This window comes from Pieris brassicae, chromosome 5 (assembly GCF_905147105.1).
Source record: "Pieris brassicae chromosome 5, ilPieBrab1.1, whole genome shotgun sequence".
Taxonomy (NCBI): domain Eukaryota; kingdom Metazoa; phylum Arthropoda; class Insecta; order Lepidoptera; family Pieridae; genus Pieris; species Pieris brassicae.
Genome location: NC_059669.1, coordinates 16,514,716 through 16,538,535, shown reverse-complemented (window position 1 = coordinate 16,538,535; position 23,820 = coordinate 16,514,716). Strand labels below are relative to the sequence as shown.

Genomic DNA, 23,820 nt, shown 5'->3' with positions numbered 1-23,820 from the left:
TTTGTGAAACCTTATATTTAATATTCTTTGGAAGTTACAAGAGTTTTCTTCTAAGCCAATGTGCCGATTTCAATGACTTTACGTTAAAATAATTTGCACCAAAAACTAAATTAACCATACTTTTTTGAATCTTAAAATTATAATATGTTTAACCTATAATTTAATTCATCATAAATAAAAACTTGATATTAACTGTAAAAATAATAATTTTGTTTATTTATAGGTAAGGTGAAAAAAACGTATACACATACACACACGTATATAAGTCACAGTTTATTTATTATGCCAACTTGAGAGTGTTTACAAAAATAAAGTTTCTATAATTTTTGTACAGATACAGCACAAAGTCACAAGACATCACAACTACAGATTAGATATAGAAAAAAAAATACTTGTATCGTTGGAAATACAACCAATAGTTCTAAGAGTATGTGTGGACGGCAGTGGTTAATAGCTAAAAGTGAATACTTGACTAAAGCCTAATATTTCCTGTGAATCAAATCCAATATATTAAAAGAACCACTGAGTTAAAACAGATGTATATAAATCACGTATAGAGATACAAATTTCCAAAGTAATAATCTTATTAAACACTGCAGAAATAAGTATCTTTAGTATAATTTGGTAACATTTTCATTACAACAGCATTCGAAAATCCCATTAAAATGTTAATTGACAGAATATTTGGAAAATTTTCTACAATGTTTTAGAATATAAAAACGGTGCACATAATAAATAAAAAGAACACGAGTCTACAGACCCATAGACATTTTTATTTCAGTCTACACTATTTTATTCATAGACAATTTATTGCTTAAAAATATACGCGGAGGTTTTGATCATTATCTATAAGCAGACTAGAAATTGACCACACCAAGCATTCAACACATTTGGCGAAATAATTAAACAAATTATTTTACTTTTGACTTAGCAATATATAATTAAGTTGTAATGAGTTAATGCAACATTTTATATATAAAAGCCGATTTCTGACAGAAAACAAACCATATAACAGCTAAACTAGAAATATGTCCTGAATATTAAACTAAGGTCAGTAATAATTGTAAAGTTGACGGACTTGTTCCCTATTAATATTATCGATGAAATTTTAATACATTATTACCTAAGAAGAGCTGATTAATACTGACATATCAATATTGAATCATTCCCAAAATACAGTGGAATCTCGATAACTCGAATGTCAAGGGAAAAAAAATTCGACAAAAACTTCGAGATATATTTGATTTAATTGTTGATATTTCGACTTACAGAGTCACGATTTTTGTGTATTTTTCGATTTGTAGAGTGGAATATAAATAACAGTTCAACTTAATATTTGTAGTATATAATTTTTTTACATATTAATTAAGTAAACTGAACAGTAAAAAAAATTATGAATGTACTGTATTCACTGCACGTGTGAAAGACAAAAACAATAGATTTACGCCCCAAACCTGAACATTAATTTTGGATTTTATTGCTATTATTTCGGATATTTTACTAACTACGACTTACAGTCTCCGTTTTGAAATTCGAGTCATAGAGTATAAATATGTATTATCAATACTTCGTAGGGAAATAACATTTTGTTCGAGTTACAAAGTCTAAGTGATTCGAGATACCGCGTATTTAGGGGCTCAGCAGAAGGCAATGGAATTTTTTTTCGACTTTCTCCGGATTTTGACTTAACGAGATTCTACTGCAATCCCCTTAAACATACATGTTTTTTATATTTGTTTGATATAATCAAATATTTTTAATATAAATCATGCTGTGTGTCTCTTTAAGGTGGATACATGTGCAATTGGTTTTTATTTTGTTTCTAGAAGATTTTACTGTAATGCACGTTGGCAAACATTTATTAAAAATACAATGGCAAGTATGGGTGATTTAATAACACATTAAATATTAAACATTTCAAGTTTCAGGCGGAAAGGTGCAATTTTCGTTAAGCTTAGTTTTATAAGGACACATTTAACAAGCTAAACTGATCTCGGCTCTTGGTCTTAAGAATTAAGCTACAGTTAAAAGCAACACGGTAATAACATATCTCAAACAAAAAAAATACCTTTACTAATTTAGGTCGTATTATTAGATATTTAAAGCTCAATTTGCTTGAATCTTAAATTTTCTGTTAGTACGTACCGTAGATGAATTAACATATACTTATTAGAAGTACTCATTGTCAAACGTAAAATAATTGGTTGAAAGTAAAATTATTATTAATAAACTTCAATCATTGTCATGTAGTTACATATCACACACAAGTATTCAAATAATCTAGTCTAAGAGTTGAACGTCATATAACGTAAATTTAGATCTTCATACTAAAGACTGTCCAATAATAATTCTCCCGAGGCCTTAGGAGGAACACGACTTTCCCCACTACCGTGGATGCGCTTATTTCGATCCAAATATGCCCACGGAGCGCTAACCTATCCGGAGTCCTAACAAATCTATCAACATTTCTTGCGCAATTCGCTTTTACGTATCGGCGCTAAGGCCTTGGAAAATAAGAAATATAAAGCAATCTCAATATTTGAGCGCAACTTAAATATCAAATTGTGATAAATACTAAAATAGGATACACAAGCAAAAAATTTGAGATTTTTATGCATTAAACTAATCAGGCTCTTACAGACGCAAAGAGGGCGCTATGCTATTTTGAACCAAATTCATGTAAGGTTTATAAGACGAACATGTGTTTGTTTAGCTCATTTCTTGTCGTGGCCAGATTGTAAAATCGATTATTTCATGAAATGACAAACAATCAGGCCAACGAAGTCAAGAAATCTATCATTTATTTGGATATTACTAAAGTTTTTGTTTATTTAATTTGCTTTATGTAAGATAACATTTGAAACTTGCTTTAATCTATCTTTCCGCTACTAGCTTGCAGTCGCCCCCTTTACGATAATAAAATTCAACTAATTATAACTAAGCCGGCGATCAAAACCCCGCAACTATGCATTGTTTATAAAAAATAACTTTATTTAGCTATGTCCGAGTGGGCGTGGTGTTCATGCTTGATCTAAAATAAAAAAGGTTTAGTTATTATTTATTATAGTCAGTAGTATAGTATATAGTTTTGTTATTTTAATTTTCGCCTGACTTATAAAACAACTTTTAAATCAATTTTGTATTTGATAAACTAAAATTTTCTTCTATTCTATATAACTATTCTTCGGGTTAAAATATAAGCCTATGGCATTGTCAAATAACGTTGCTTTCTATTGGTAAATTAATTTCAAAAATCCAGAAATTATCCCAGACAACTTAAAAATATTAATATAAATATATTCGATTTAATCTACATAATTTTGGTTATACATTACCCAATATATTTTGGTCAGGTATCTAACGACTGCAACGAATTTTCAAGCGAGCCGTCCCAAGCTGCCTCTTTATGAAGGGCCGCTTTGCGTTTCTTCTCTGAAAATTGTATAAAAAAATTTAAATTATTTTCGTATTTTTATTACTCATTGTGGGTCTAAAAATCAATCAAAAGTTTTAGTCGCAGAAAAATCTTTACAGAGATCGCACCACTCACGGCTCATTGCAGGTACGTACTAGACTGTGCTTTAGTGAAGATTACTATTTAAATTATACAACGCGTGGTTCACCGACAATTACATAGATGTCGCTGTAAAATACTAACATTCATTAAATTCAATATTCTTTATAATCAGCAGCAAGCAAAATAGCTTATATATGTGTAAAGAAATGTAATAAAACTAACATATCAATATTTATTTATTTCTTCATAATTATTACTACATTACAGTTGTAAGTAATGCGATATTACAAACAAACAAAATGCGAGGTTAAAAAAGTAATCTTTCTGAGGTTGTATCTAACTTTTAAGGATTGGAAACGAGGCTTCCTACCGAGGTAGGCTTTATCTTTAGGTAATAGGTAAGGGTCATTTGGTATTTGACCTAATTCACACAGTGTGTTAGAAAAGTTCACAGCTTTTCAAGCATCCGTTCTACTATTAAAGCGTTCAAGTATTACGTAACGAATTTGGGTTGTCTGAATTACGAGTTATTGATAATATTATTTTCGACTTTCCAGTACTTTACACAACATAATGGTAAGTTTTAGGTATAGAGTAGCTGGGGGTGGTCACAAAACGTTTTACTATTGGATACAGAAAACGTGCGTTTCGTGGGGGTCAAGAATCTCCAAAAAAATGCCTGATGTCATACTTGAACACTCCCATATACAAATTAAAGGCTTTATTATGATCACATCATACAACTACTAAAAAACTAGTCACTTTTGCGAACTTAGCGAGGAACCTACCAAATGATCGAACCAAAAGGTCTATTATCCATACATACCTCATCTACATTTAGCTTGGGTTTATGTACCTTCCACAGTTGTGATCTCTATCAATTCTTGATTAACTCTCTCCATTAAAATAAAGAAATATAAATACCTCTAGCAATAGTAATAAGGCGTCTTTCTTCATCTCTTTCCTGTCTGGCAGTGCTCAATCGCACACCCAAAGCGCCAGAGACCAGTCGCCTCGCAAGCGCAGTACACGTTTCTGGCCGTTGTCTGTAATTTAAACATTAAATAAGCAATAACTTGTACGTAAGGTTTATATCGATCTATACTTATCATTTTTAATAATAATTGTAGAATTACAATCGTCAAAAAATTTACGTCCATTTTGGTCCAAATAAAAAACCTATTTAGTTTTTAAGATAACATTATCGCTCTCAAGAACATATGTCACATCACTTATATTCGGTATAGGTAACAGATGTCGCACAAAGTTTTAAGTACCAATACAAATATCAAGTCACAGTTTTGATTTGATGACAGTTGACATTTAGCTTCAAACAAAATGATTGAATTATTGCACCATGCAACGACCGCCATCAAACTGCCGTCGTCGGCAAATAAAAAACAACAATTACACTTGAATAATCGGCACAAGATTATACCTCAAAACATTTAATCATACAATAAAAGCTAAGGGACATGGACATCATTAACCTGAAAATAATCCCTGAAATTTGCCAAAATGTCGCCAATATAACCCATCTAATTTTTTTTTTTATAAACAACAAATGACTCACCTGTATGGTTGAAGGAACTCTGCACATTTCTTTGCCTTATTTCGCGATTCAAGGGTGGCTGCATGCAACGGCCGACATTTGGCAAGCGAGCGTTGAGTAGACAATACTTCCGCAGCTAAAAATGTGAGCAGAATGTATCAAAACCCGCTTTAACACGCATAATTATTAAAAAAAAATTGGGTGTAATCTAAAGACTTCCTGCATAACAATCAGACCGGCAACAATTTATAGAGTTTAATGTCGAAATGCTTTAATTACTATTCGTGTACATAGATGGCGCTTTGTGTCATGAAACTGTATAGATATAAATAAACTATCGCCCGTTGAAAACGATTATTTTAATGAATTAAACCAAACAACAACAGAAATATTAACACATTAAAGGTAAAAAAAAGTTTCAATCAAGAATTATATATATATATATATGTGTTTTTTTGAAATATTCAAAAACATGACAGCTTCATTTTAAAATATTAGGTTCAATTTAGTCGGGATAAGTAACGGTTAAGAAAAGGTGCGCGCGCGCCGGCCTACTTGCCCGTTCTTGCGTCACTGCGGTCGTTGAACGGTAAGTAGGTTGTAGGCCTCGCCTGGAGGCACTCATAGTATTTATATTACCAGTAAAGAACAAGACTTATTTGACCATCTTATCTTCCATTTAATCTAAATAATATAACTTCTTATAACGCGAATAATATAGTTTTGTAACTTAAAACACTGTTTAAAATTGTTTCCTGTAAAAAAAATCTATTAATTATGTTATTATCGATATGGCATTATTAAATATTCGTTTTATTATAAAGGAAAAACGAAACTATATATATTTTTATATTCCATTTCGACAAAAAAATCAATATCACGTGTGTATTCGATACAAGTAATATAAGGCAATCACCGGCTGTGTATCGGATGTTGACCTCAACACGTAAATTTTAACTATATAAATCGGTATTTAAAGTTTATATACGTAATGGCAACACTTATAGAATAGAGATACGAGATATTCCTTTCCAGTATGAGATCAAAAGAAAACAATATTTATTTGAAAAATTGGGCTTAACGTAGATTCAAGTTGCTGGCCTCAGTACAGCTTTTCGCTCGCTCCCATACCTTGGGAATGACAGCTTCAGTGTGACAGACTTTCAGCAGTGACGGTAAACCATTAAAAAAAATAACGTCCACGGCTGCGTAGAATTACTTTATATCCCCGACTCCCCTTGCCTCCCCGGCTTGTTAAAAAACTACTTAATTCCAAAGACTATATTCAACTTCAAGCGATATCAAATAAATTCGTTCCAACCAAATCCCGTTCAATCCATACACATGACATTTCCCGGACCACTTACATCACATTAACGAACAGTAACTTCCTCGACCTAGTGGAAAGTAGGCACGACCGCTTATGTCACAATACCTCCTACCTACATAAGCTGGAATTGTATAAAAGCTTTGTTGCTTAACTGAAACTAAGCTCCATCTAATCCGTGTATAGCCTAACAGCCCATCCTTAGTTTGGCAGATGCTTTACTAACTTTTTAAGGCCTGGGCCTAAGATTTTTGTATCTGTTTTGTGGCCATTTGTTTTTCTTAAGCTAGAAGATCACCCTTCTATGCCTGGCATGGAGTCTATTGTTTGGGTCTAAATGAGGCGGCCTGGTGTACTCACGGTAGATACGCATATAAACAGAAAGTCCATTGGTCCATAGCCACTATACTAGCCAATAAATAGAACTATATAATTTATTTGGTTAATTCGATGAATATTATTAACGCAACTTGTCATAATTTAAATATATATATATTAAAAACTCCGTTGGCAGATGATGTCGCAGTCGATTCAATCAACGCCCGAGCCATGCTTGGTATATTTCAAGTGGAAACACTTGTGCGACTTATGTACACATTTATTTTTGCGTTGGTCCATCAAACTAATTATTCAAAATTGTCGCAGATGAAACAGCGCAGCTGTAAACAGAGTATTACACTCAGTATTTATGTGTAGCTATGGTAATTTCAGTAATTATTAATGCTAGTTTATCTATATATATAAAAATGAATCCCTATTTCCCTTGGTCACGGTATCACGTGTGAACTGCTTGACCGATTTAGCTAATTCTATTTTTGTTGTGTTTGTTATTGTCGGGAGAAGGATCTGATAGAAGAAAAAATAAGATAAAAGTGCGCGGATAATTGTAAAATATAAGAATACTTAACCACCAAATAACATTTTTTTTCAGTGCATAGCGCTTTTACTATTCAAAATTTTTTGATGTAATGTTATGGCATTTGACATAACATTACCGGAATGCGTGCAGCAAATATCGTCAAAGAGGACGTAAGAAAAATGAAAATGCTTTGATCTGAGTTATTATATTGGTAATCAATCCTCATAGTTAAGACAGGTCGTCAGGCGCTTTGGCCTGAAACGATTTTGTAAATCGCGGTAAAGAAACTCCATTAGAAAATGTTTAATATCTCTTACATGTTCCCTAAATCGATAACGAAAAACCGGCAAACGGTGTGAAGTCATAGCTGGTAACACTGACGCAATGTATTGCGTTATTTATCGTAACATTTAACTGCTCGTTATCATAATCAGTATGCCGTGTTTAAATTAATATTCCTATTCGTGTGATGTGTTGTCACACAACTGTTATATCGATGACAAAAATATTTTTTATACATTTGTGTTATGTTATGAGAAAATATATAATTTAAAAATGAGAATTTCAAGCTTTATTCTAAACGCCGAGTCGAGTAATAAATTTAATATCTGCTAGTTACGGCCCGTATAACTAACAAACGTAGAACTTTACTCAAATTGTAGAACTTCAAGCATATTTTGCTTTTAAGAGCTGTTAATTATTTTTCTATTTGAACTTTGACATTTTAACAATTCTCAAGCGGAGTTTGTATAACTTTTTCTTTATACTTTTAGGATCGCGTGAACCAAAGACGAGATTTGGTTGCATTATAAGTCTGACTTTTCAGCTTTATAATATTAATATAGGCTGAATATATATATAAATGAATCCCTATTTCCCTTGGTCACGGCATAACGCGTGAACGCGTGAACCGATTTCGCTAATTTTTTTAGTTATTGTCACTAGAAGATTCTTCTGAAAGAAGAAAATATGGAAACTGCGCAGATAATTAGAGAATTTAATTAAGTAATCCATACTTTTGTTATAGCATTTTTTTTTCAGTGCGCTTTTACAATTCAAACTTGTTTGATGTAAAGGTTACATAGGTTGGCTATTGACATAATGCGTGCTGCAAATAATACCAAAGAGGACGTAAGACAAAATTATATCGTTTATCAATAAAATCCATGTTTTTCTAATAGAGCTTTTACGCGTCTGTTTATTTATATTTTTTCTTTGGATTATTTAATGTTAGTTATAGTTGCATGTTATTTTGAGTATACTTTTTGTTAATCAATTTTGCACTTCTTGTTTTTTACCCTCTGTAGGTGTTTATATTTTTTTATCGTTCCATATTATTAGGTTGCCTGGATGAAATCGTTTGTTAGCGATAAGGCCGCCTGTTGCCTAATAACTTATGTAACCTACTTACTTTTTGTTTTTTTAATTGTATAATTATGTAGGAAAACCAACGAAGAATGTTGTATATCATAAAGCATTTTAGTTAATTATACCAATAAGAAATCAATATTCATAGTTAAGACAGGACAACGTGTGTTGGGTCCGCTAGTATTTAATAAAAAATAATCGAAGCTCAAAAGTGATCTCTATTAAAGATATAAGAATATATCTGTCAGAAACATAATTTATTTACCTATGAAAACACGACCATAATTTCGAGATAATTGTTACAGTAATATTAGTGTATACTTATGTTTATAATATATATTGTATAATAATGTATGTAATATGTAAATATTGTTATTTATATTAACTTTATTACAAAGTTAAAAACATATCGACTCTTACCTCGGCAACTTTCGGTTTCGTCGTCCTACTTTTTCTCACAAACGATATTTATTCAGAACGGGCGCTATGACGCCTTGAACTTGAATATTATGCGAATTATGCATTCTATTATATAATAGTGTTATTTCAAAATATACTCCAATAATTTTAGCAATTAATCGTCCGTGTTTGTGTTGAAAAAATATCGATTATTTATAGACATTTTTAAAAATGATTAACACTTAGAGTAGTAGACCCGTCATGACCACATGTGCATATTGAAGCAGAATTCAAATTCAAAACTGATTATATATTTAAAGATGTCAGCCATTTCCTACGTATACTATAGTTTTTATACTATAGCTATAGTTATATCATTTCAAATATACATAAATGATTCAGCGGTTAAGATGCAAACGTTACTAACAATTAATTAGATCTTATGATACTTTAAAAAAATGGAATATTTATCGTATCAGCATGTATGAACAAGGTTGCGGAACATCACATTGAACACAACAATAACGCTTACCTGGCTTCATATTTAATCTTTTAAATGCACGTATTGAATAACTACACGCTAACATTTACATAAGTATTTGTCGGAATTAATAAAATGTTTATATGGACTGGTTAATTACACCTACAATCTGGTCTAGAAATGTGTCGAGGCGTGAACGATGAGACCAGATCGGAACACGCGATGTGGTTACTGTTTACATGTTAATAAATTCTATATAAGATCAAAACTGGCAAAACCAATAGTTGTGAAAGCGTTACAAATAAAATGAATTATCGTAGGAATTCATTTATATTTGAAGTGGAACTTTCAAAAATCACACACAATTTCCAAACTAAAATCACTTATATGCAGGTCAATATCAAAGTGTAATCCGCAATATGTACGTCATTTAATTTATAATTGTTTAGTCAAGCCACATTTCATTTAACTTACTAACAATAACACAGACTAATAATACAATCTATCAAGATATATGTTTACAGCACCTGTATATTAATTTGAAAAAAATTAAATAACTCTCCATACTAGCTTATTAAAAAAATCAAACGCAATACTCGTCGTAGAAATTATTTGAAGAAGTCTACTAAGTATGAGGGTGTGCAATTATTTAATCAATTACCGTCTAAAATTCGTAATATTAGCGCGTTTAACCAATTCAAAAGAGCATTAAAAATATAAATCACAATGGACCTAGTACACTAAAATTAGGACGGCTGATGGAGACGGTATCTCGTTCGTATATATTCAGTTTCTCATGTAAACAAAAAGTACATTGATTTAATGAGAAATAAAGTTCTTATCAATAATAGTGATTATATTAATGTTTGCCACATTAGTGTGAGTTGAGTGTTTGTTTAATATTTCGCATTTATACGCTTTGTAAGTTGTTCTGTATTTGGAACCTCAAAGTGCGATCTGGAGCAACAAAACGATATAAAGGTAAGAACTGAGCATTTACCCATATTAAGAAGCTTCAGATCGCAACTGGAAGATTTCTGTAGCAAGATAGTGATATGAGTCACTCACTGCATCAAGAGCGTAGCAGAGGCGAGACGCTTCCACTCGCCTATGAATATAATATATGTGATTTTATACTATGTGTATAAAATAAGGTCCCCCACCTCAAGAGTCGGGGCTATCGGAAAATGTATATATTGAAAAAAAGCACCTCCCCGAGCAACGAATACTCGTTAAATGTGTTGTTTTTAAATACAACTTATACGAATTCAATGACAAAATAAAGTAATAAAAATACAAGCTAAAACTTACCAATTTTTGCGCTACTGAATACAATTAAGGCATGCGTATCATCCACCCACTTAATCTCGAACCCAGTATCTTTATATTCACTAAACAGCGACAATATATCATTCGTTTTAAATTCATTTGGAAAATCATACACCTCCACGACATGCGCAAACGTCTCGTCATAGGGCCCATTGAATAACGCTTGACCTCGTGTTTGATACTGATCGTAATTGTTCTTAGCTTTTGATATGTGCACTTTCCCAACAGTAGATGTAAGCTCTTCTAGTAAAGACGGGTCCAGGCATTCACCACTATCATCAAACACTGCATCCCAATCGTTTTCCTCGCGTTTTAATGATACCTTTGCTTCCAATTTCGGTTTAGTCTTCTTTTTCTGCTCTTTTGGTAGTTCATTTTCGTCTTTCTCTCGTGGACTTGTCGATCGAGGACTAACAGGCTCCTCTATCGGATCTGATATCACTAAAACATCCGAGTCAAACGTCTGCTTGATAATTCTCTTACTACTCCTATTAATTTCTTGTGACGCTCGCTTCAATTCATTCTTCTCGACATCTTCATCTTTGTCATATAAATAATCCTTATCAATAATATTGCCTTGATTTTGTTGAAGTGACATATTCAAGTCTTCAGTTTCATTTGTCCTCCAATCTTCGACGTTTTGTATATCGTTGTATTCGTATAAATTAGGTGAGTAAAAACCTAGCTGTCCGTTAGCAAAATAATCTCCTATATAGAAACTCTCTCCTTCTAACTCTTTATAACTATTATCACTAATTGATATTGCACTATGATTATTTGGCACTTGACAGCCGAAAGGCACGGTTGTGTTTTCGCTAGGAGGCTCACTCTCGATGTGTGCTGTCTGAGATCTTTGATTCCTGAGATGAGGCGGTGTGTAAACGTTGCAGAAATTCTTGTCTAGAGATCTTTTGGGTGTACCGTGAACGGACTTTTCTTTGGACCCAGGAGATTTTGGACACTTTCCGTCGGCGCTATGACTGGTTCGCTTGTTTTCTAAAGGTTTGTTTTCATCTGTGGTGTTGTCTGCACCTCCTCGCAAAGCCCTTGGAACATAGACAGCTCGATCTGGTCGTCTGGGTTTCGACGAACCGGATCTGAAAACAAAGGCGCGGTTATGTTTTTGTAACCTAGTTTTATTTCTCACCTATTTACGCTTCCGCAAGAATGACAACTCTGTCGCATTGTGAACGCATCTATTGTTACATGAAATTGCAATAAGGAATGGTAGGTTCTAAGAATATTGGTTTCCGACTTGTTATTGTTGATTGTATCAACACAATAGCACATTTACGTTGCTTTATGACACATCAAACGTAGCATCACCATGCACCTCGAGAACAACTTCTAAGTTAGTACTTAGTACTTACGCATGTAGTATTTGTCACAGTAGAAATATGTTACCTACAAAAACATCAGCATATATCATGCATTTTTACCAAATATGGAAACCTCTGTTTAACAGCTTAATTAGATTCTACAGAAAAAAAAATCTGTTTAAGTTTTGCTTAAGAATGCAATTTTCTTCATTAAGACACCTATCGTGCACGGCATTTCCCACAATTCGCAACAACTTAGCCAAATTCTTAGCACGCTTTAACCTACTTGAGCATTTCACCGGCCGCGGCTGTCCATTGCTCTCTGTTAAGTAACAATCGGGGGCAAGGTCACCCGAATGTAACCTCTCACTACGACATACTTTCAATACACCGCGCGCATTCTAATCTTTGTTTATTTGCTTATCTGTTGGGGTTTTTGAGGTTATGAAATGGTTTGTAGTCTGGTGTAATTTGTTAAGCAATAAACATAATGTATTGCCTTGATAAAATAACGATATTGTTATCTTGTGTTGGTTATATTTGTAAAAATGATCTAATCAATGATTAAAATTTGTACAAAAAGTTTTTATAATACGTATTAATAATCAAATGCCCAAAATGTGTCACTTCTGAGGCATGGGTTAGGGAATAATAATAATTTAAACAAGTACTATCAGATTTGCCTGCCATTAGCCAACTAAGCTAATACTTTTTTACTTTGTGTTAACAATAATAACACAATGTGAAACTAATAAGATTCTAGTCATCTTCGTCGGATTTAAACACTTAAATCCATTTAATTTTAAACTCCTTAACATTACTGTTCAGAGTTTACATATTCTACTTATGAGTAGGTACTATATAATTAAATAACTGGGGTTTACGTACGCAATAAGACATTAATACATCTACACAAGGCCAAGTAAAAGGCAAAAATAAATCCTTTACGTATACGAAATACCTTAGAAGTATTAAATTGATTATATCTTATTGTTTATTTAGCTTGGTATGTGTAAATCATAACACATTTTCGCCTCTTTTGACCATTTGTCATAGTCAAGTACGTTTAGGCCCGTAACAATTATTGGTTGCCCTAAATCCAACCAAGGATTATACACCTTATGCGTTACATAATAAGACATGTAATTGATTGATTCTTGTAAGGCACCGTAAGGGTGCAAATATTAAGCACAAAGGTCTTGGCTATTCCAAGAAAAGATAAACTAATGTAATTGTTGCAACGTTGATAAATTTAGTACCTGATACCTGTAGTTCCGAAAATATAGCGTTTCTAATTTCAAAGACGCAAGTCATATTAAGACGCAAAATAAATTGTCACGTATGCAATACGCCATACACGAAAAGATAATGTAAACAGTAAATTACGAATTTAAACGTCTTCCCTGACTCAAGGTGTGAGCACAAACTGCTTGATATAAACAATATTTGTTTGTAAAAACATACTACAACATTTCAGGTTATTATACTTACGTCATATAAAAATATCAAAAAGATTTTTAATCTGTATTGTAATAGATTAAATAATTTCTACTGAATCTTTCGGCACAACATTCCCTCATAAACTATGCAATATGACATCATTGTTTAACAGGAAGACAAATAACATTACTATTTTATGATAGTGATTGTTAAGCCTCGACCGACCAACTACCTGAATTGACGTTTGCTGAACATTACAAACACACAAGTACCTATGTTACATTTAGATTTTAATCGAAAATTTTCAATATATTAAACTTTTAAATGTTATAATCATTGTTGTGCATATTTATCCCGCATTTAGCCCAATCATAACACAGAACCTAAACATGATCTATAAGCCCTTTGTACCATTCTGATATAAATTAAACTACGCCTTAAACTGTATAAATAAATAATAATTGACAATAACTCACTTAGCACAATCCAAAGTCACATAAATCCACGCACAATCACAAAAACACTGATAGCACAATCACTAGGTACGTATACGTTCGCCCTTCACGACGTCTGATAAAGGAATGAGGAGATGTAGGAAGTCTTACCTTGGCTTCTCCTGAGGTTGCGCTCGCGCAGAGCTCCCCACCGCATCTGCAATGTTACATAATGTCAACAACGTGTCAGATACAAAAACAATCTAAAGGAAAATCGCAACAAATTTAATAATAACTTGAGTACGATTCATCATTGTTAGCTAATTTGATTTTGAGGGACAATATTATATCAATTAGACTACATGAATGTATTTTTTTAAATATAAATAATATTTAATATAAATATTCACGAATAATATACGAGGAAAAACGATTACAAACGTTGCAAATAGAAGATATCACGTCATATTAATCTCTTTACATAAAATTCTAGTGTCACAATCTTCGTTCATACTCCTTCGAAACGGCTCGACCGATGCATATGAATTTTTTATGCATATTCAGTAAATCTGATAATCGGCTACTATCTATCTTTCAAACCCCTAAGTGGGGGTGGTAATAAGAATATAAATAAATATATAAGTAAAAATAAAAAATATATTTTTATTTTTTAGACAATATTTTGTTTTAATTTTTTATAATACAGCATACAAAAACACATACAACCCTTAATTGTCACCCCTCTAGGATCAACCCCTATTTTTTATTATAGGATTATAATAATAATATTTTATTATAGATAGGTTATTTTTATTGAACTAAAATGTTTCCTTGAAAAATTATACATGGAAAACGACGTTTACCGGGTCAGCTAGTATTTTTATAAAAACATATTAATTAAAATAAAATAATATAATAAATCTGATAGGTAACTTTTATAACAAAATCAATTAGCAGTCCCGCAATGCTCACGGAGGCAGATGCATAGCTGCACCTGTTTCATTGTATTTTTTATAAGATAGACCTTTTAGGACTATCTTTACAAAACTTTTTTTTGTAGGGAATCAAACCCTGGGCCTCTGTAAAACGACTCTCAAAAACGCACAGTAAATTATAGTCGTATTTTTTATTGAAAATATGTTAAACTTTAATACAAAGCAAACGAATAATCCTTATATAGCAAGAAAAAAAACTTGTAGTTTTATGGATATATGAGTAATACTATATACATATATATTTACAAGATTTGCAAGTAGCAAGCAACATAAACACCCATCAGAACGTCGATCAAGAAATGTTACGTAGGATTACATCAGTGCACCGTTCCCATGCAACTGAAGTCACGACTGTTTTATTACTGCACGGAAGACTAGACAACTTAAATTCTTTTGCTTTACGAAGCTAGAGGAATCCTGACGGTTATCCCTTTCGTAATATTATACAGGATCCGTGATTAGAGGGACCGGGATAGTTTCAGTTATAGTTTCTTGCGAATACTTTTCTCGCATAAAGATACTTGCGTGTTTGTAATGGTTACGATCTTAAGCAGAATAAAAAGTCAATATCTTAGCGAGTCACGCCAGCCGCAAATTATTCGAAGTTATAATCTAGGATATATCCTGTTAAGTCAAGTTTCCTTTAGCTGTCCAAAATATTGTTAGCAATAGCTTACACTACATTTTACAGCAGGTCCTCGAAAGATACAAAGTGCTATCTTTAAATTAAAAAACCCTTAAAGGTTTCAATAAGAAGTAACAGTGAATATCAAATTATAATTAAGGATTATTATTTATATACCGACATTTTTTAAATGTAATATTTATATTTGTAAAATTAGTACACAGACAAATAAAATGCTTGTTTAATTAATTGAATGCCCCACAAACATAACATTACTTTAATGCTTATATTTACTGGAGAAAACTGTAGCATATTTGCTACAGTTTATTAACACTATTGTGTTGAAATCACACAAACTAAATATTTATATAAAAAATAATAAAAAATCAATGGCGCTACAACCTTTTTAGGTCTGGGCCTCAGATTTCTGTATCTGTTTCATGATCATTTGTTAATCTAATAGGCAAGTAGGTGATCAGCCTTCTGTGCCTGACGCACGCCGTCGACTTTTTGGGTCTACGGCAAGCCCGTTTCCTCGCGATGTTTTCCTTCACCGTTCAAGCGAGTGTTAAATGAGCACATAGAAAGAAAATTCATTGGTGCACAGCCGGGGATCGAACTTACGACCTCAGGGATGAAATTCGCACGTTGAAGCCACTAGGCCAACACTGCTCATATACAAATATGTATATGTTCTTATATTCTAAATCCATGTTTAAAATCTATAACAGTTTATGCAACACGCTCGTTGGGTCAATGGAAAATGTACCGATTACGAGAAAATTCTTGCGACCACTTTTCACTATTACGAGGAAAACATAATATATTAGAGTGGTCATAATGTAGGAAATAAAACTGGTTGAAAACGATAACTAATGTGTTGGCTGTAATAAAAATAGTCAATTATTATATAATTGTTGTGTTTTATGATGCGGAATAACGTTATTGAAAATAAAGTATAACTACTTGGGATAAAATGTTTATTAAATAAGTTTAAAAAATTATCTTAACTCAACCAAAAGCATTTATATAGCAATAACAAATTATTTGCGACTATTTGGGACAACAATTTAATCAGATAAGCGGCCGAGTATTGCAGTTAGGTCTAGGTAGATAAAGCTTATTATGCCCTGATATAATTCGAACGTTAAAGCTTGCTTACAGTGTATGTTCATATGAATGAAGTACTGTTAGTACAGTTTATAGTTAAGTCCGACTATGTGTTAATCTAATCTGATTACTTACATAATATGTAAATTTAAGTGAATTGTCCGTGTGAACAGTCAAACCTGCGTTCGAAAGTGATATATTACAGAGCTTCAAGGAGCAAAATTTTGATTATACTTAATACTATATTTTCATTACCAAGGAACAATTATATATATATATATTAGAATTAACAATTTGGATTGATTGTAACTATACATTAAACATTTACGAAAAAAGGAAAGGAAATCTAAATATAATACAATATTTTAAAATGCAATTCGATTTAAATAACTTTTTTATTTTTTTTAAAGTGGGCAATAAGAAATTCCCATAGAACAATACACAGATTACCAGTGATAAAATATAACATAGATTACAAAATCAAAGTTCAGATATGCCCTGCTCTGTGCAGCGTGCTACTTTCACTCTCGGCGGCCTACTTGTACGGCCCCGTTCGTTGGTCATTTGCTTGCAACAGATGTTATGTCACCGATCACCGGCATTGTGAAGGACGAATCTTGGCTAATGTGCAATAATGCGTTTATGCGGTAAGTGGTCGATCAAATCGCAATAAGCAACATCAGCAAGCATCGCTAGCGCTCTGGTGATTTGCCGTTTTCAATATTGAGTTTTGTACTTGTTACTTCCTTTTGCCCGATAAGTTGAAAAATTATATCAAATTTATATTGATAAAACTTTATTTAAAAACCATATGGATTTTGAGTATAGCCTTCCAGGTGAAGTTCAAATACCTTGGCTAAGGCAAATCCACGTTTGAATAGTAAACGTTCAATACTTTAAGGGAAATACAAAAAACGTAAAACTTATGTATCTTTGAAAGTGTTCAAATAAATCCTTATTTGCAACTCATTTATATAATCCGATAAGTAACAAGCGTTGAATGTTTTACGTAGCACAGAAATGTAACAGAGGAATCTGGACTATCATATATCCATATAAAATCATTGGTTGCGTATATTTCCTTGCTAGAACATACGAGACCTTTTGTCTGTTTCTACTGTTTTCTTCTCTTAGCCTCAGACTAAGAATGAGACTTAGGACTCAGTTCCGTATGTAAAGTCAACTTGGTTTGGCATACGGGATCGTCCACTAAACTTTCTTTGAACCACAACTATATCTACATACTAGCACACATAAAATTCAATCATCAATCGCCAGCAAGAAAATAACTAGTAGTTGAACGACCGGATTCAACTACTAGTCATAATATAAATCAAAATTTATTAAACATTCTTAACTATACTTGTTCCGGTTTGATAGCCATCAATTTATATTAAAAATTAGTTCTTCTCAAAAAAAAGTCCTATCCAATTAAGACGTAACTTTCAGATTTAAAATATAAGATTAGACGTATGCAATCTAAGAATAGAATAAACAACACCCACAGGCCGCGTAAATCTACAATCTTGACTTGCATAATGGCTTGTTCATTACAGCTTCATATTTTTAAATCTAATAATCAGGAGGAGGCAGGACAGTTCACTTGATGTGAAGTTAAACAAAAAAAATGTCTTGAATATTTTTTATATGTGCGGTTGGAAACCACTACTCTTAATCATAATACATAAATTACAAATCAACATTTTTTAATCTCTGTAAACATACATTTTCGAATATATATATATATTATTAAAAAAAGTTTGTTGCTCAATTTAATAAAGTTTATATCTCAAGTTGATAAACTTTATTGCTCAGTTTATAAAGCTTATATATCAAGTTAATAGAGCATTATGAATTAAGTGTATTTTCTAAAAAAATGAGTTATGTAGGCTATAATAAAAATAATTGAGGCAAACAAACACAAGAAAGACACAAGGCTATCTTTGTCTATAAGGTGCCATACAAAGGGACAAATAATATATTTAGCCTTTATTATCTTATGTAACTATTCTTGATCATTAAATGTTATACATCACTTGGGTTTAAGCCATTAGTGAATTGGTTATAGTTAATAGGATGTGTAATCGAGCTACTTGTAACAAAGATCCGCCTTGGCTCAATTGCCCACGCATCATGATTGTTGGTTGTTTACACAGTACATATTGTATATAGAAAATATTAGTATGATATATTAAGATAAATACACAATATTTGCCCCTGTCCTCTGGTGAATTTACGGGACTTTATTTCCACACGTCTATTAACATAGATCAATTTACAAATCTCTTCGTTACGAGTGTTTATATTAAAATTTACGTAAATGAATATAAACTTAAATAGAAATTTTATTCCGGTTACGGTTAATATTAAAATCGTAAAATCAATAAGCTATATGAATACCATGGAAATATTGGAATGGGTTAGACATTATGGGGTGTATATTCTCACCACAGTATTTTTATTCCCGCGGGGATTGCTAATACAAAGATTTACATTCTTGTTTAAGTATTTCGAAATTAATAATTCGTAACAGCGACTTAAACGCGTACAATAATTAACTTCTGACATTTATGTAGCATCGTAATCTTTTCTATTGTGCAACGCGTTATTACATAGCAGTAACTTGAGAAACTAAATTCTAGAACAACTAAAAATTGTAATAATAATGGAACATAAATCATTTTTTAGTGAAGAGTTATGCACCTTTTAACGTTATTTATATATTTACACTTTGTTACATGAATAGTACATATAGAAATAGGTAACATAAATGGAAGAAAACGGGCAGCCTTTTCGCTCACCAGATCTCTTTCACGCATACCTCGTAATTTAATATATATGAATATTAGGTCCTTACATATGAAATTGGCGTTTTGTCGTACTGGCCACTTTGACCTCAAATACCTCCTGTTTGATTAGGAATTTCAAATTCAAATTTGTACAGCTATTTACTCATGTATTTGTGCTTCGATGCGTCATTCTTTTGTTTTTTCTGTTTGCATCACTCATTTTACAAAGTGGAAAACTTATCGCATTATTTACGAGTACGAGTTCCGCCGTGGCACTAGTGCAGCGGAAACGACTTGAAGGGTGAATGATGTGTATGGCGGTCATGTTGCAAAAGAAAACACAGTTCGTTTTGGTTCCAACGTTTTCGTTCTGGAAATTTCGACCAGCAGAACAAGCCCCGTGGACGGCCTGAGACCCAAGTTTATAAAGAAGTATTGAAGGCTATTGTGGAAGCGGATCCATAGCAAACCACGTCCGAGATAGCTGCAGGCTGCGGAGTTAGTGATAAAACTGTTTTAATTCACTTGAAGCAAATTGGCAAGATTAAAAAGCTTGAAAGGGTACCTCACGAATTGACTGAAGCAAACCGGCAAACGCGCGTCGACTGCTGCGTTACATTACTGAACCGGCACAATAATGAAGGTATTTTAAACCGAATCATTACCTGTGATGAAAATGGATTCTTTACAATAATCGGAAGCGCTCAGCGCAATGGTTGGATCCTGGCCAGCCAGCCAAATCCTGCCCCAAGCGAAAATTAACCCCAAAAAAGTTACTTTTAGCGTTTGGTGGACTAGTGCCGGTATTGTTCAGTGCAGTTTTCTCAAATCTGGCCAGACTATTACGGCTGATGTCTATTGTCAGCAATTGCAAACCATGATGGAAAAGCTAGCGGCTAAACAAAGTAGGCTGGTCAATCGCTCCACGCCACTGCTACTTCACGACAACGCTAGACTGCACAACAGACGACTACCACATTAGAAGAGCTTCAATTGGAATGTCTAAGACATCCTCCGTACTCCCCGGACCAACCTCCAACAGATTACAATTTTTTTCGAAATTTGGCCTTCTTGCAAGGGAAAAAATTTAACTCTGATGGGGCAGTCCAAATCGCCTTCACAGATTTTATTGATTCCCGTCCGACTGTTTTTTTAGTAAAGGGATCAATTAACTACCTATGAGATGGCAAAAGTGCATAGAAAACAATGGTTCATACTTTGATTAATTAAATATATTATATTTAAAAATATTCGACGTTTAGTTCCTCCCATACAAAACGCCAATTTCATATGTAAGGATCTAATATATATAAGGGTATTGTGCAAAAAGTGCTTAGCTAAATTAACAAAAAAATATAATTGACAATAACGTTATTATTTTTTAAAGGAAATTAATAGTCGTGGCCTATTTCTAGGAAGACAATATCGCTTCAATGACGTTTCACCGAGGAATGTCCAACGCTTTCACTAATAACGCTGCATTTAAAATATAACCGGCGACGGATTCTCTTTAAAATTATTTATAGGTTTAATTTCAGTAAAGTTAAATTAATTTAATAGATACCTATTAATAGAAATAAAATGTTTCAGTTTTATGCATGTTTAATCTGTCAATATCTTTAATACGTAATTTTATGGTTCATATGTAAAAAATAATTTCGTATTCATAATACAGACACACGCACAAATAGAATGTTTTGGGAAATTAGTAACATACATCCTAATACTTGTGTACTTATTTGGTATATCGGTTGAATATTGCAAAAAAAATTGCGCAGTCGCCGATTAATTGAAGGCTATACGTTATAATGTACCAAACATGTTTCGAAACACGCACGTTGTTCATTTTTGAATAGTACACTGGCAATCGACTTACGTCTATATTAAATACGTATAAAGCGAATTGAAATGCTACATTAAACCTTACTTTTGTTCCAAAAATACAATAGTAAGATACCAAAAATAAGACTTGGCTTAAAGGTCTCGTTACCAGGCCGTAAAATTAATAATTTAAAAAAAACAATGCTCAGAGTCCAAGTGGAAGTTGGAAACACTTACATAGATATACATAGTGAGGAACTTATAATTTAGAATCATATCGACATCGAGCATGAACCCCGTTGTACAATCAGCCCTTGGTATTATAATTGAGATACCATCAGTAGAAATACCATTCTCTGCCGTATCGTATCCGTGGTTTAGATTGTCCGTATATTTCGACTGGCAGAGATAACATTATAGCAATAAGGCCGCCTGTTGGACAACATAGTATTTTGCTACTTTAAATTTTTTATGCGTAATAATTGTTTCGGTGAAAAACAACTACCACATGCCTAGACGGGTGACGGGACTACACATTTATTATTTCCTAAATTTAATTTATTATTAATATTATTTATTATTAACTACTTGCACTTCCGTGCCTAACTGTATTAGGCATCAAGTAATACTAAAATGTAACCGATTTTCTTACTCCAATTTAAAAATTTCTTTGATCTAAATTATTTTAAAGAGATTGTTAGACAATACGTATAAACAAGACGAGCCGTCGCGGGAGTCGTTTGATATTAAAAACAAAATATAAATATGGATAACTAGAAATATAAATTTCGAGAATATGTGGTGCATTGATTTGTCAGTGATATTGTTAAAGATAAAATACATAGGTTAATTTTTTTAAATATGTAGAATGTTTTTAAAGATTCCATCGTTTTTAATAGAGTTTTTGAATTTGATGATGAAGGAAGAATTTGATTTATTTGTAATTTTATAATGTGATAAAATAAATGTTTCTAATATAAAGTATTTCAGATAAAATATTTTTCTGGTACAAAATAAAATGGTAAAAATTAATTTATACATATATTCTATGCCTACCAATATAAGACAATTATTTTTTAGCCTTGACTATAGATCTTGAGATCTCCGTTTTATACTCCATGTCCAGGTTATACACCACAAGGCCACAAAGCAAAATGGTAAAATCTACTGACTACAAATTAAAAAATAATACAAACTCACTTTGTCCATTTTGGGTGTCACTCGGCTTTTCTGTCTGTGTCAGGACCATGGTTGGTCTTGCACAAGCTTCATCACTAAAAATTCAAATTAAGTATTTATATACACATTCATATGAATACAAAACATACTAAATTTTAAATTTATATTACTTTATGGATTACCTCAGTAATTTATCTCGATAGCAAACAACAGTTCGTCGCTCGTCACTGACACCTATAGAGAAGGTGGCAAGATCTGGTTGACTAAACTGCTCCACACAGCGATGGATAAGAAATCTTCGGTAGTTACTCACAGGTGGAAATACTAGAACACTGTAACACATCCATATTTGAGTCTTAAGAAAGTAAATGGTTAAATAATATTGTTTTTAGGTTTTATTATATAATTGTTTGTAAGAATGGGAAAACTGAAAATTTCTTAATTTATAGACATTTAAACCGGATCTTGCATTAATGTTTAAAAAACATAAATAATATTAATATATTAAGTTTGGCATAAAACAGAAAGTAATAAAATAATTTAATTGATTGATTTAAATATATTTATAAGGAAGTATATAACCAATACAAATAACTCAGTTTTTAAATTATTGTTAAGATAGGAGAGCTATATAAGTTTTAAATCGGACTTTAATTCCAAAAATCATGTCACGAAAATTATTATAATATACATGCATTTTTTTTCAATTGAGTTTATTATTGTTCAAGGTGTCATCTCGTTATGCTCTATTTATCTTGCGTTTGTTCAATACGTCCTACGTTCACTGATTCATAACCTTGAAACATACATCTGCCTTTGTCGGCAAACGATTTTACTGTAAATTAAATAAGCTATCGGAAATTTCATTCAAACTAAGCATATACGATTATCGTCCATTAAAATGAATACATAAACAATATAATAATTTGTTTACCTGTCAACTCTTTTTTCCGCAAAAAAACATTTTAGGTCTTCTTTGACATCTTCAATAAAATTGTCGTCGGCAAGGTTCAAAAACCTTTCCACCGTTTTGGCACCCAGCTTGACGAAGTATGTTTTATAATAATCTAAAACAAACGTACACAACACACGCTAGGTAATTTTAAAACCTATTCGTCCATATTCAGTTTTTCGCAAACACTAACACATGTAAAAATTTCACACAAGAAAAATGAAGAAAATCAGTTTACATAGTGATGTACCACTACTTAATAACAATATTAGGGCAAAAATAATAATGACTGGTATACTACACAATATAACTATACAATTATAA

At 32.2% G+C, this 23,820-nt stretch overlaps 1 protein-coding gene across 3 annotated transcripts; it reads right to left on the bottom strand.

The window, feature by feature from the left end:
* Window positions 1-260: 260 nt before the first annotated feature.
* On the bottom strand, window positions 261-23,723 carry LOC123709319. Of its 3 annotated transcripts, XM_045660544.1 has the most exons (9): window positions 23,479-23,723; window positions 22,727-22,876; window positions 22,566-22,639; window positions 14,197-14,242; window positions 10,815-11,929; window positions 5,091-5,205; window positions 4,442-4,563; window positions 3,336-3,432; window positions 261-3,031 (listed from the first exon to the last, which is right to left on the bottom strand). In XM_045660544.1, the coding sequence occupies exons 3-8, from the start codon at window positions 22,612-22,614 to the stop codon at window positions 3,350-3,352; spliced, it is 1,530 nt and encodes a 509-aa protein (XP_045516500.1). In that variant the 5' UTR covers window positions 22,615-22,639; window positions 22,727-22,876; window positions 23,479-23,723; the 3' UTR covers window positions 261-3,031; window positions 3,336-3,349. The 3 variants fall into 3 exon arrangements, with proteins under 3 accessions (XP_045516500.1, XP_045516502.1, XP_045516501.1); XM_045660546.1 differs by lacking the exons at window positions 14,197-14,242; window positions 22,566-22,639; window positions 22,727-22,876; window positions 23,479-23,723 and adding an exon at window positions 13,643-13,766; XM_045660545.1 differs by lacking the exons at window positions 14,197-14,242; window positions 22,566-22,639; window positions 22,727-22,876; window positions 23,479-23,723 and adding an exon at window positions 12,438-12,460.
* Window positions 23,724-23,820: the final 97 nt, after the last annotated feature.

Bases quoted from the DNA above. Each gene is read 5' to 3' on its own strand.
- LOC123709319 (XM_045660544.1), bottom strand. From the start codon at position 22,614: ATGGTCCTGACACAGACAGAAAAGCCGAGTGACACCCAAAATGGACAA. The intron at 14,243-22,565 runs GTGAGTTTGTAT...GTAACATTGCAG, and splicing joins TGACACCCAAAATGGACAAA to ATGCGGTGGGGAGCTCTGCG. The intron at 3,433-4,441 runs GTATTTATATTT...TACAATTTTCAG, and splicing joins CCTTATTACTATTGCTAGAG to AGAAGAAACGCAAAGCGGCC.